The following is an 11,652-nucleotide window of genomic DNA, read 5'->3' as shown; positions in this document are numbered from 1 at the left end:
AAGTGCCATGAAAATGGGAGAAGGGAGAAAATCCAACAAGTAGTCGTTTCTGCAATGCTAATGCATTAGGAAAAGGTGGCTCCTGCCTTGTTTTGGTCACAAAGGATTAGGACTAGGGCTTTTCACCAGAATAATTTGCAAACTGCAAATAAAGTGTTCATACCTTCTGGATGTACCGAGAGACAATTTAATGGAATGTGGATCAGGAAAATGGTGTGTAGCTGAAATAAAACTACCGTGGGTAGGGTCAAACGACGGTCTAATGTGCTTCTGAACACCTGTGCCGGAAGCGCTTCATAGGGACTGACAGCGCGGTGCTCACCTGACCGAAATCTCCCAAGGCTGAGGGCCTAGAGGCGGGCCCTTCGATCCCTGGGATTTCTCCTGGAAACGAGCGTCCCCAGGCCCCATCTGTCGCCCCGGCCGCCCGGAGGGCGGGCTCCCGGCTGCGCTGGCTGCGCTGGCCGCGCTGGGAGGTCAGGGGGCACGGCGCTGCTAAGGCAGGAGGCGGGGTCCCTACCTCGACGGAATACCCCGGCGGGCAGCCGGGCTGGTATCGCCCGCCTACTCCCCCCCCCCCCCACGTTGGTCGGTTCCGAGCGTGTCGGCGCCGCGCACGGACAGCCGAGTCGGCCGCGACTCCCAGGCCCGAGAGCTCGGTCCTGGGGTCCGGAGGGATGCGGCTCGCGCCGTAGGGGCCCGCGGGGGGCGGGGAGGCCGCCGTGAGGAGGCGGAGCTGTGAGCCCGCCTGTCCGCCCGGGCCGCCGCCGCCGCCACGGTCCCCTGCTCTCCTCCCCGCTCGCCACCGCACGCCCCCACCCCGGGCCGGCTCGCCTCCGCCGCGGCCGCGGCGTCCGTCCCCCCGTAGCTGCGCTACCGGAGGAAACGGAAGAAAGCGCAAGCCATGGAGGGGAACCGGGATGAGGCGGAGAAATGTGTCGAGATCGCCCGGGAGGCCCTCAACGCCGGCAACCGTGAGAAGGCCCAGCGCTTCCTGCAGAAGGCGGAGAAGCTCTACCCGCTGCCCTCGGCCCGCGGTGAGGCCCTCACTGTCCCTTCCTTCCCTACCTGCCGGGTCCCCAGACCGCCGCGTAGCCCGCCCCTGCCCCCACCATCGCTCCTCCGGGAACCGGCGGGACCCCCGGCCTGCCAGATCCCGCCGCAGGGCTCCGGGAGGAGCATCCCGACACACCCCCGCCCCGGCCCCGACTGTCCCGGGCCGGGCCTGGGGTGGGCTGCCCGAGATTCCCTCTGCACTGGCTTGCCTTCGAGATGCCGCCTCTCAGCTGACAGACGAGTGTTGCCGGTTCTCCGGTCCTTTCTGTAAAGGTTTAGCTGTCATTCTGCCAGGAGATTTCTCTGGCCCCGTCTTACCTGAGTGGGGCTTTATATATATGGCTGTTTGGTTGTGTGGCCCCCTCCCACCGCATCTTCACCCTCAAATAAGGCCTAGGCCCCTAATGAAGTGAGAGGAATAGGGAACTCAAGTGGCTCATACACAGGTCTCCATTCCACCACCTTTGGGGTAGAACACTATTCCCAAAGCAAACATTTCAAATACCTGAGATGACATTGCTTTTCCCTGGTAGAGAGCTTTTTTTAGAAGAGAAGAGCACAAATTTGGCAAGAATGATAGAGTCAGCAATGATTTCCTAAATAGTATCTGATTTGATAACACCGTAATTATCGATTAATTAGGCAAATCACTAAGGAATGGTGTTCTAGACTGACAAGTTGAATTCACTCTGTTCAGGTCCTGCTCTGGAGGCTTTAAACTAATAATAATAGCCAACATTTACTGAACACTTAAAGTGCCAGGCCTTGTGCCTAGTGTTTTATATGAATTATTTCATTTACTCCTCAGAACAGTCCTATGTAGAGATGGAATTCGTTTAACCGGGTTTACCCATGTGTAAACATTTTTTGATGAATGAATGAATAAATGAATGAATGAATGAATGAGTGAATGAATGAAAATATTTTACCGAAGGTCACAGAGTAATTAGTAGCAAAATCAGAATAGCACTTGAGCTTTTCAGCTCCAAAAAGCCTTCAACCACTATGCTCTATTGTCTTGCCAATTGAATACTGTTTCACTGGAGGTTCAAGGTGTTTCTAGGTTAGGAAAATTAATGATAAGTTAATAAGAACGTGAGGCTGTTTTATTTTATTTTCTCAATTTTTTTATATTGTTGTATTCTTTGCTTTATCTATCATTTTCATTACACTGCTGTTGAATACTTTACCAGAGAGGACAGGAAAAGGAAGTGAAAGAAAAGAAAGGAGTTAATATTTTTTAAAATGTGGCACAAATATGTGACAAAATTTACTTAATCATTTTTAAGCATATGGGTCAGTAGTATTAACCATTTTCATACTGTTGTGTAATAGATCTCTGGAATTTTTCATCTTATGGAACTGAAATTCTGTACCAACAAAACAACTACCCATTATCCCTGCCTGCCAGCCCTTGGCAACACCATTCTTTATTTTTCTAAAACTGTACTACTTTAGATACCTTATGTAAGTGAAATTATACAGTATTTGTCTTTTTGACTGGCTTATTTCACTTAGCATAATTCCTTTAAGTGCATGTTGTAGCATGTGATATGATTTTCTTTTTTAAGGCTATATAATATTTCATTTTACACCCTTCCCCCCACATTTTCATTATTCATTCGTCTGCCAGTAGACATTTAGGTTGTTTTTATATCTTGACTATTGTGAATAATGCTGCTATGAACGTGGGTGTACAAGTATAACATTGCAAGTTTCTCCTGCTTTCAGTTCTTTCAGATACATACCAAGAAATGGGATTGCTGGATCATATTGGCAGTTCTATTTTTAATTTTTTGAGGAACTACTATACTGTTTTCCAAAGCAGTTGTACCATTTTACATTCCCAACAGTGTGCAAGAGTTACAGTTTTTCCACATCCTCACCAAAACTTGTTTGTTTTTGATAGTAGCCATTTTGAAAAGTATGAGGTGATATCCCATTGTGGTTTTGATTCGCAATTTCTTTAATGAAAAGTGATGTTGAGCATATTTTTATATGCTTGTTGACTTATTTATATCACCTTGGAGAAATGTCTATTCAAGTCCTTTGCCCATTTTTTTAAAATAACTTATTAAGGTGCTGAGTTGAGAGTAGAACTCAGGTGATTGACAGAAAGTAGTTTTTTTTTTTTTAAGATTTTATTTACTTATGGGGGGGCGTGTGCGTGCAAAGTGGGGGGAAGGGCAGAGGGAGAGAGGGAGAGGTAGACACTCCAGCAGACTCCATGCTGAACACAGAGCCTGAGTGGGGCTCTATCCCATGACCCTTAGATCATGACCTGAGCTGAAATCAAGAGTTGGATGCTTAACGGACTGAGCCACCCAGGCACCCTTGCCCATTTTTTAATTGGATTATTTGTTTTGTGGTTGAGTTGTAGAAGTTCTTTATATATTTTAGATATAAACCCCTTATCATATGATTTACACATTTTTTCGCCTATTCTGTAAGGAGTCTTTCATTCTGCTGGTTGTGTCCTTTGATGTACAGAAGTTGTTAAGCTTCATGTAGTCTCATTTGTCTGTTTTTACTTTTAATAAAAGCCTGTGCTTTTGTTGTCATATTCAAGAAATCATTGCCCAGAGTTAAAATTTGCATACTGTATGAATACATGATTTCATTTTAACCATTATCTAGTACTAGAGGGACAGTTTTAATATTAAGCAAGTAACCACTCAAAACAGAATACCTTGGCTTTTGAAGCCTATCTTCTCCACCTACTGGCTGTAATCTTAATCTTGGGCAAGTAGCATAAACCTCTCTAGCCTTTGCTCTTTGATCTGCAAAATGGGACAGTAATGTGCTGATTTCATGGGGCTCTTGTGAGGATTAAAGGAATGAATACATGGAATGCATTTAACAGTAAGCACTTGGTTTTTTGGTATCACTTCTATTTAACAAGTGTGAAGCTCTGAGAAGCTTTAAACTTGTAGCTTGTCATTCTTATATAAACAATTTGTTGTTTTTGTTGTTTGTTTAATGCTTCATTGAGAAACTTTATATTCTTTCAGTGTTTGTTTTTTTCTTAACTAAACTCTGTGCCCAACATAGCTTGAACTCACAATCCTGAGATCAAGAGTCACGTGCTCTACGGACTGAACCAGCCAGGTACCCCTATCATATAAGCAATTTGAATCAGTCTGCTAAAGGATACTGTAAGATATAAAAGCACAACACAGTTGTTGCTCTTAAAGACATGAACCTAGAGAACATTAAGAAAAATAACAATGAAAATTAATAGTACAATGTTTTGTAAAGGCAGTCTGTGATTACCAAGGAAAGTGATAGTTTACAGTTGTGGTGTGGTCAGAAAATCTTAGTTCAGATGCATACATACTTTGCCTCTGACAGTTTTGTAACCAGGGACAAGTTACTTAGCATCTCTAAGTGTTCTTTAGTTGTGAAATTAAGATTTCATCCCAGGATTGAGGTGAGCTTTGCTGAAATAAAGTTATGCTCAAATACTTGGCAGAGTGCGTTTTACATAGAATGTTCTCAGAAGGTGTTTATTTTATTTTTATTTTTTTTAAAGAGTTTATTTATTTATTTGAGAGAGAGAGAGAGAGAGAGCACATGAGAGGGGGGAGGGTCAGAGGGAGAAGCAGACTCCCCGCCGAGCAGGGAGCCCGATGCGGGACTCGATCCCGGGACTCCGGGATCATGACCTGAGCCGGAGGCAGTCCCCCGACCGACTGAGCCACCCAGGCGCCCCTCTCAGAAGGTGTTTAATGGTAGGAGGGAGGAAGGAGAAGGTCTAGGACGTTTGTGTAAGTCCTGAGAAAATAATTAGTGTAGGAAGAAATCGAAGCTAGTGGTTAAAATGAAATTTTAAAATTGTATCCCTGAATTTCTCCTATTCTAGATTACTAATAAATTCCTACGCCTCGGGGTTTTGACTGAAGGTTCCTCTGGATGTGTTTTCATACTAACATAGGCAAAAGAAAACATTGCATATTGACTTTCATTATTCTTAGACAGTGAATGGGAAAATGTGAGCTTAAATTCTAACTAAACTCCAGAATTTTTATCCTCTTCACATTTGATTTTTGCCAGGTGAGCAGTTTGATTGATAAAACACTTAAAAAAGTTGGCAAGAGTTTTCCTTGAGGAAAAGCTTGATCTTCAAATGGATCTAGGACATTGTTGCTTTCTGTGTTTTTAGTTGAGGATATTATTTTATGGATCATTTATTTCAGTGGACTTCTAAGTGAATTGAATTTTGCAAATATTCAAGTATTTTCATACTATGAGTTTGGTTTATGTTCAAAAGGATTGGTATGTGTGACTAGCTACTACATATTCTGGAAAAATAATGTCAGCAGGCAGAAAAGTAAATTACTTTTTAGTTTCTTAAACTGTATATTTATTGAATTATTGATATGTTTTGGACTTTAACAGAGGGATACAATCTCACTGTTTTAATGCTTTACATTGCTATTTACTTAGTATTAACTGTCAGTGATTCATACTGATTGGGGGGCGATTAGTATAGATTGGTTTTTTTCGAAGAAAAGCATTTTGATTGTTTTCAAGAATTTCTTAGTAACTTGAACTAAAGTGTGGCCTACAACTTCAAAAAAGGCCATCCTGTGTCTGCTTTAATGAATGGATAACTCATGTGTAATTTGCAGCATCTATCTGCACAATAACAATTAAAATAGTCCCCTATTTTTTCCCTCATGTGAAAGATATATGTATAGAATTTTCCTTTTTTTTACTACATTATTTAAAATTTAAATCTAATAAAAAATTCAAAGTTCTGTCCCTCTTTTGCCTCGCTTAAAATAGTAAAATAAAGCTTTTCAAACTGTCATTACACATCTGGAGTATTAGCTACACTGTTCCTTTTAAGGCAATTCCATTTTCTATTTCTGACTTAATTAAATTTTAGTGACAAGTACAAATTATACATTCAGAACAAATATTCCATAACATTGAATTAAGGGTTATAAAATGATCTCCAAGTTTCAGCTAATAGCCAAAGTGTTTTATAGTTAAAGGAGGAATACTGAATTTAGTTTTGAACCTTAATTTTATAGTTGTGTGACCTTACATATGTAACTATTTTTTGGGCCCTCAATTTTCTCATCTCTAAAATGGGGATACATTTATTTAACACACATTTACTGAATCCACACTTCCTTGTGGCTACGGAGGAAGTGAATAATAAGTCCTTGTCCTCTTAGAGCTTACATTCTACAGGAATGAAATATGATGTATGTGCTGGACATAATAATGGCTCAATTCCTGTAATTCTCCTTTCCTTTCTTGAAACTTAGTTATCTCATCTGTAATTTTCACAGGATTATTATAAATATATTTTATTAAGTGCTGTAAGAATGTCATGTATTATTACTAAGCCAAAAGTATTTGGATACTGCCTTGGCGTCAACAGTATAATATTTGTCTCTTTTCTGTCATTTTTAGTTACTTGTTTGAGCAGAAAACAATTGCTATAAGTTAGGATTGCTTTCCACTTAGATTCAACTGCTCATTCCGTGCTTAGTTAACATGTGGTTGTCCCTATTTTGCTGCATTCATTCCTTGTGCTATGCTGTCTGTGTATATAGCTGTCCCTCTCCTAGATTAAAAAGTCTTTTGCCATCAGGAACCATTTTAATCTTATTATCCTTTTTACTCCCCTGGTACCTGACAGTATTTGCTTTGGCATATATAAGCCTGTATTTTCTGGAACGATACCTTTTTATATAACTTTATTCCCTTCAATAAAGATGATTTGCTAAACAATTAAATGAAAATCTTAGAGCTTAACATGCTATTCACAAATGAAGCTTTTAAATAATCAGGTAAGTATTCAAAAATGTATATATAAAAATTGTCACTAGCAAAACTTGGAAAGAGTGTAAATGTTCATCAGTGGGAATTGATTAAATAAATTACATTGCATTCAGATACTATGCATCTATTAAAAATGATAATGTGCCTCAATAATTTTCCATCTGCTGATCCCCTCACCCTGCTCATTGGCCATAAATCCCCAGCTGTCTTTGCTGAATTCGGAGTTAAGCCTGATTACTCCCCTACTGCAGTAGTCCTGAATAAGATATAAATAAATAAATAAATACATAAATACATAAATAAATGATGTGGACTGATATTTATTGATAAAAAATGAAATACATGATGTCTTATGAACTAAATAAAGGTAAAGCTATCATCATATATAGATTATTCTAATTTTGTTTAAGCATACATAAAAAACTCGACAGCTAACTAGAGTAACTAGAGTCAAATATACCAAAATGGTTGAGTGATTTTCTTGTGTGGGATTTATAAGTGATTTTTACTTTGTTACGCCTTTTTTAATGAGCTGAGAAATACTACTTTTATAATCACACAAATAAAAGCTGTTTCTGGTTTGTGAAGAGGAGGAAAACATCCATTTGTTTTTCAAATTATTTATCCTTATTTTAGATTTAGCTTATAGTGGACATTCTATATAACAGGTGTATAGTAGAAACTTATGAAATAAAAACAGATCTTGGTTCTTCACTTTTGGATGATTCACATAAACATTTTTAATACTGTATTTACTTTTTTACCAGTCCTAAATACGGAGTATTCTTAAGTGCAGAGTCTGTCACAACCCCAAAAGTAAAGCAATACATGTGGAAAGTGAAGGCATAAAATGATATTGTATAATTTTGAAAACCAAAAGTAAACGTAGTCTGTTTTATAAGTTTATAAGTACTGTATTTGATTTGTAAGTACTATATTCGCCCAGCTAGTGTTTGTAATACTGCACATTATTGCTAATGAGATCTCATGTGAAAAATCCAATGTGTTCTAAATTCTGGCGGTATTTGAACTGAATCATATTACCTTCTCAGGCATTGGTTCTAGAAATTAATACACACAGGCTTGCTGAGTCCATTTTTAAGATGGCAAACCTGGATATTGAGACCCAGAGGTAATGGAACTCATCCAAATTTTCACTCTTTGGAGCCAAAGAGTGTTTGGTGTGAGTGCATGTACACACGTAGCCATTGTTAAGCAGAAGCCCCTATGCATGAAATTGTAGAATTTTCAGTATCATAAAGATGTTGAAAATATAAAACAACAGTATGGTCCTGCTTCAGCAATATTCAGTGTCTAGCTATTAACCTGGAAGATGTCCAGAAAAACACTGGAAGATAATTTTTGTGCTAAGAATGAAAGGGAATGTACAGATAACTTCTAACTAGCATGCATAGGGACTTGGTGTCCACCTATAAATGCTAAACACATAAAATCATTTTCATATCTGGCTCCACAAGTTTTTAAAAATTCTTCATTTATTAGCTGAACTACTTCTATAAAGAGGTATTTCCCCTTTCCTGTCTTGGGGTTACATAGTGGTACAGTTCATACAGGAAAGACAAGTGCTTGATTGCTTTTATCAGTTTTCAAGAAAAGGAGTTGGTTCCCTTTTTTTCCCCAAAAGCAGTTAATTAGTATAGTTGACCCTTGAATAACATGGGTTTGAACTGTGTGGATCCACTAATCAGATTTTTTTTTTTCTAATTACAATACAGTACTATAAATGTATTTTCCTTATAATTTTCTTAGTAACATTTTTTTCTCTAGCTTATTTTATTGTAAGAATACAGTATGTAATACATATACAACATAGGTGTTAATCAAGTATTTATATCATTGGTAAGGCTTCCTTCCAGTCAATAGTAGGCTATTAGTAGTTAGGCTTTTAGTGAGCCAAAAGTTATGTGGGTATTTTTAACTGCATGTGGATTGGTGCCCCTAACTGCTGGGTTGTTCAGGATCAACTGTATTATTTTTTAGGTCTTTGGCCAGTAGGGAGCCCCTTCGCATTTAGCTCCTGAGTACAGACAGATTCCCAATAGTCTTTAATAGTTGGCTTGCTGTTTGGTGTAACAGAATGTTTCAGGCTCCTCTTGTACATTTTCTGTGATAGATCTGGAACCAATCATATCTCCAGTAAGTTTCTGTTAGTGGAAAATGGTGTTTCAACATCACAATCTGGCACTAAGGATGCGGTAGCTACTAGATTGTTCATTATTTCTGGGCTTTTTCAGTGTACAGACTAGGAAATAACTTTTTTTTTCCTAAAGCTAAAACAGCTTATGAGTTTATACTTTCACTTATTCAAATTAAGCACTTTGGGGTGTTAAATTGCTCTAGTTTATATTTCTTTTTTTTTTTCTAGCTTATATTTCTATTTCCTTCCTTCCACAGTAGTATGCTGGTTCTCAAGGCCATGGTAAATGACAGAATATGTCATAATTATTTTTTTGCTTTCTGCCACATCATATACTTACATAATAGTTTCAGAGTAGTATTACCAATACTACTCCCCTAATACAGTTATTGAAAAGTTAAAATTTTTAGCATATACTCTCCCCATTTTCCCTCCCCATTTCAAGTTTTTTAACATTTTGAAATAATTTAAAATTTCTAGAAAAGTCACAAGAATAGTATAGATTTCCCTTGTGTATTTCACTCAGGCTTCTATTTGATAAAATTTTACTACATTTGCTTTATCATGCCCTTCGTCTGTCCTTCCCTGCTGTCTCCCCGTCCCATGCATACATGCATACATTCACAATTTGTTCTTACTATATTTTTTCCTGAACCAGTTAAGAGTAAGTTGTAGACATGATGTCCTGTTACCCCTCAATAATTCAGTGTATATTTTCTAAGACAGGGACACTCTTATATAACCACAGTACAACCATTAAATTAATGAAATTAATGCATGTACCTCTTTCAGATTCTACCCATCTTCCCAGTTATGTCTTTGATAACAAAAAAGACACATGTTGCATTTATTTGACATGTTTTATTGTCCAGATTATCTTTTCTTTTTTCTCTCTTGACCTTGGCATTTTTGATGAGTACAGGCCAGTTATTTTATAGAATTTCCCTCAATTTGGGTTTGACATTTCCTCATATGAATTTTTGGCAGGAACACAAAGAAGTGATGTTGTTTTCTTAGTATAACATATCAGGAGTGATCTGGTCTTTATTGATTGATGCTAATTTTCATCACTTGTTTGAGTTGCTGATTGTCAGGTTTCTCCGTTCTAAATGACTTTGTTTCCCCTTTGTAATTAATAAATTTTTGGGGAAGATACTTGAAACCGTGTAAATGTCCTGTTCCCCAACAAACTTCCCAACTCCTTTTAGCATCCATCGATGATTCTTTCCTGAACAAATTTCTAATGGTTGTCAGTGGTGGTTTTCTAATTCTGTCATTCCTTCCACAATTTATTAGTTGGCATTCAACTTTATTTATTAGTTTGGATTCATGGATTCCTATTTAATCCATTACTATCATGTTTTTGAAAGACTTATTTATTTGAGAGAGAGTGAGCATGTGGGCGAGTGGGGGGAGGGGGAGAGGGAGAGGGAGAGAATCTCAAGTAGACTCCCCACTGAGCATGGGGATGATGTGGGGCTCAATCTCATGACCCATGAGATCGTGACCTGAGCCAATACCAAGAGTAAGACACTCAACCAACTGAGCCACCCAGGCACCCCCATTGCTATCATTTTTAATTTTGATGCTCAGATTGCCTCAGATTTAGTCAGGAGTCCCTTCAGACTGACTCCTGTGTCTTTTTCACTTTAACTTTTTGACATGTCTCCATCACTCTTTGAGCTTCCTTACTTTCTGGCACAAAACAATTTTCAGGTTCACTTTTTATTTTATTGTCCTGGGAATCAGCTATTTCTCCAAGGAGCTCTTACTCTTTTCAGTGGACAATGGTACTTGGAACCTAAGATAGACATACTAGATATGCTTCTTGCTACAGGGTTGTCATTGTCTTTGGGTCCTCTCAGTCGACAGAGCTAAGAAATTATGTGTGAATGTATGTATGTATATGTATGTGTATGTATATCTGTGTGTTATATGTGTTTGTATATGGACATACGCACATTTATAGTAATTTAATCTTTATTAATTTTGATATCTGAGCAATACAAACCTCCCTTTCTGTCCAACAGAGTTCATTCTCTGTTTCCATATTTGTAATGCCATTCTGAGGCCTGTTTTTGGCTATTGCTGCCCTCTTGGTTCCAGTAAGCTTCCTTCATCCAAGTGTCAGCTGCCAAAGGTAGAAAAGGAAAGGGAAGAGAAGACCAATAATTTGTTTTTTCAAGTAAAAGACAAGCCAGAAGAAGCCCACCATTTAAAAAATATTTGAATCTGTCTACAGTGTCGGAGCATATTATTATTATTATATACTATATGTGCTTTCTTTTAATCGTCATTTAGTCTTATCTCTGTAGGTCACTATACATTTAGTTCTCACCATCAGTCCTTATATCAATGTATTTATAATTATTTTGTATTCCTGAAGCTTGTTCTCTAGTAGATTTTTAGGAAGGGCTTGTGGGAACTATGCTCTTAAGTTCTGGAATGTTGAAAAACGTTCATCTGGGGACTTAGTGCTTGAAGTTAGTTGGTGCATACCAAATACTTGACTGAAATTTTCTTTCTTTGGATATCTAAATATGTTATTCCATTGTTTTCTGCAAATACTACTGATAAAATTTGATGACAATCTAATTTTCTTTCATTTATAAGTTGTTTTATCTTTTTGCCTAGATGCT

General features: G+C 38.4%; 1 protein-coding gene across 2 annotated transcripts in view; it reads left to right on the top strand.

Annotated features, from left to right (window-relative positions):
• Nucleotides 1–565: 565 nt before the first annotated feature.
• Nucleotides 566–11,652, top strand: part of DNAJB14 (DnaJ heat shock protein family (Hsp40) member B14) — a 47,357-nt gene continuing 36,270 nt past the window's right edge. The window contains exon 1 of one of the 2 annotated variants that reach the window (XM_027599129.2): nt 566–1,037. In XM_027599129.2, the coding sequence (XP_027454930.1) occupies nt 905–1,037 (133 nt within the window). In that variant the 5' untranslated portion in view covers nt 566–904. The remainder of the gene's footprint in view (nt 1,038–11,652) is intronic. The other variant, XM_027599128.2, reaches the window with a different exon arrangement.

The sequence above is a fragment of the Zalophus californianus genome, chromosome 2, assembly GCF_009762305.2.
Source record: "Zalophus californianus isolate mZalCal1 chromosome 2, mZalCal1.pri.v2, whole genome shotgun sequence".
In the NCBI taxonomy this organism is placed as follows: Eukaryota; Metazoa; Chordata; class Mammalia; order Carnivora; family Otariidae; genus Zalophus; species Zalophus californianus.
The sequence above is the reverse complement of the archived record's forward strand: the minus strand, read 5'-3'. Positions and strand labels throughout refer to the sequence as shown.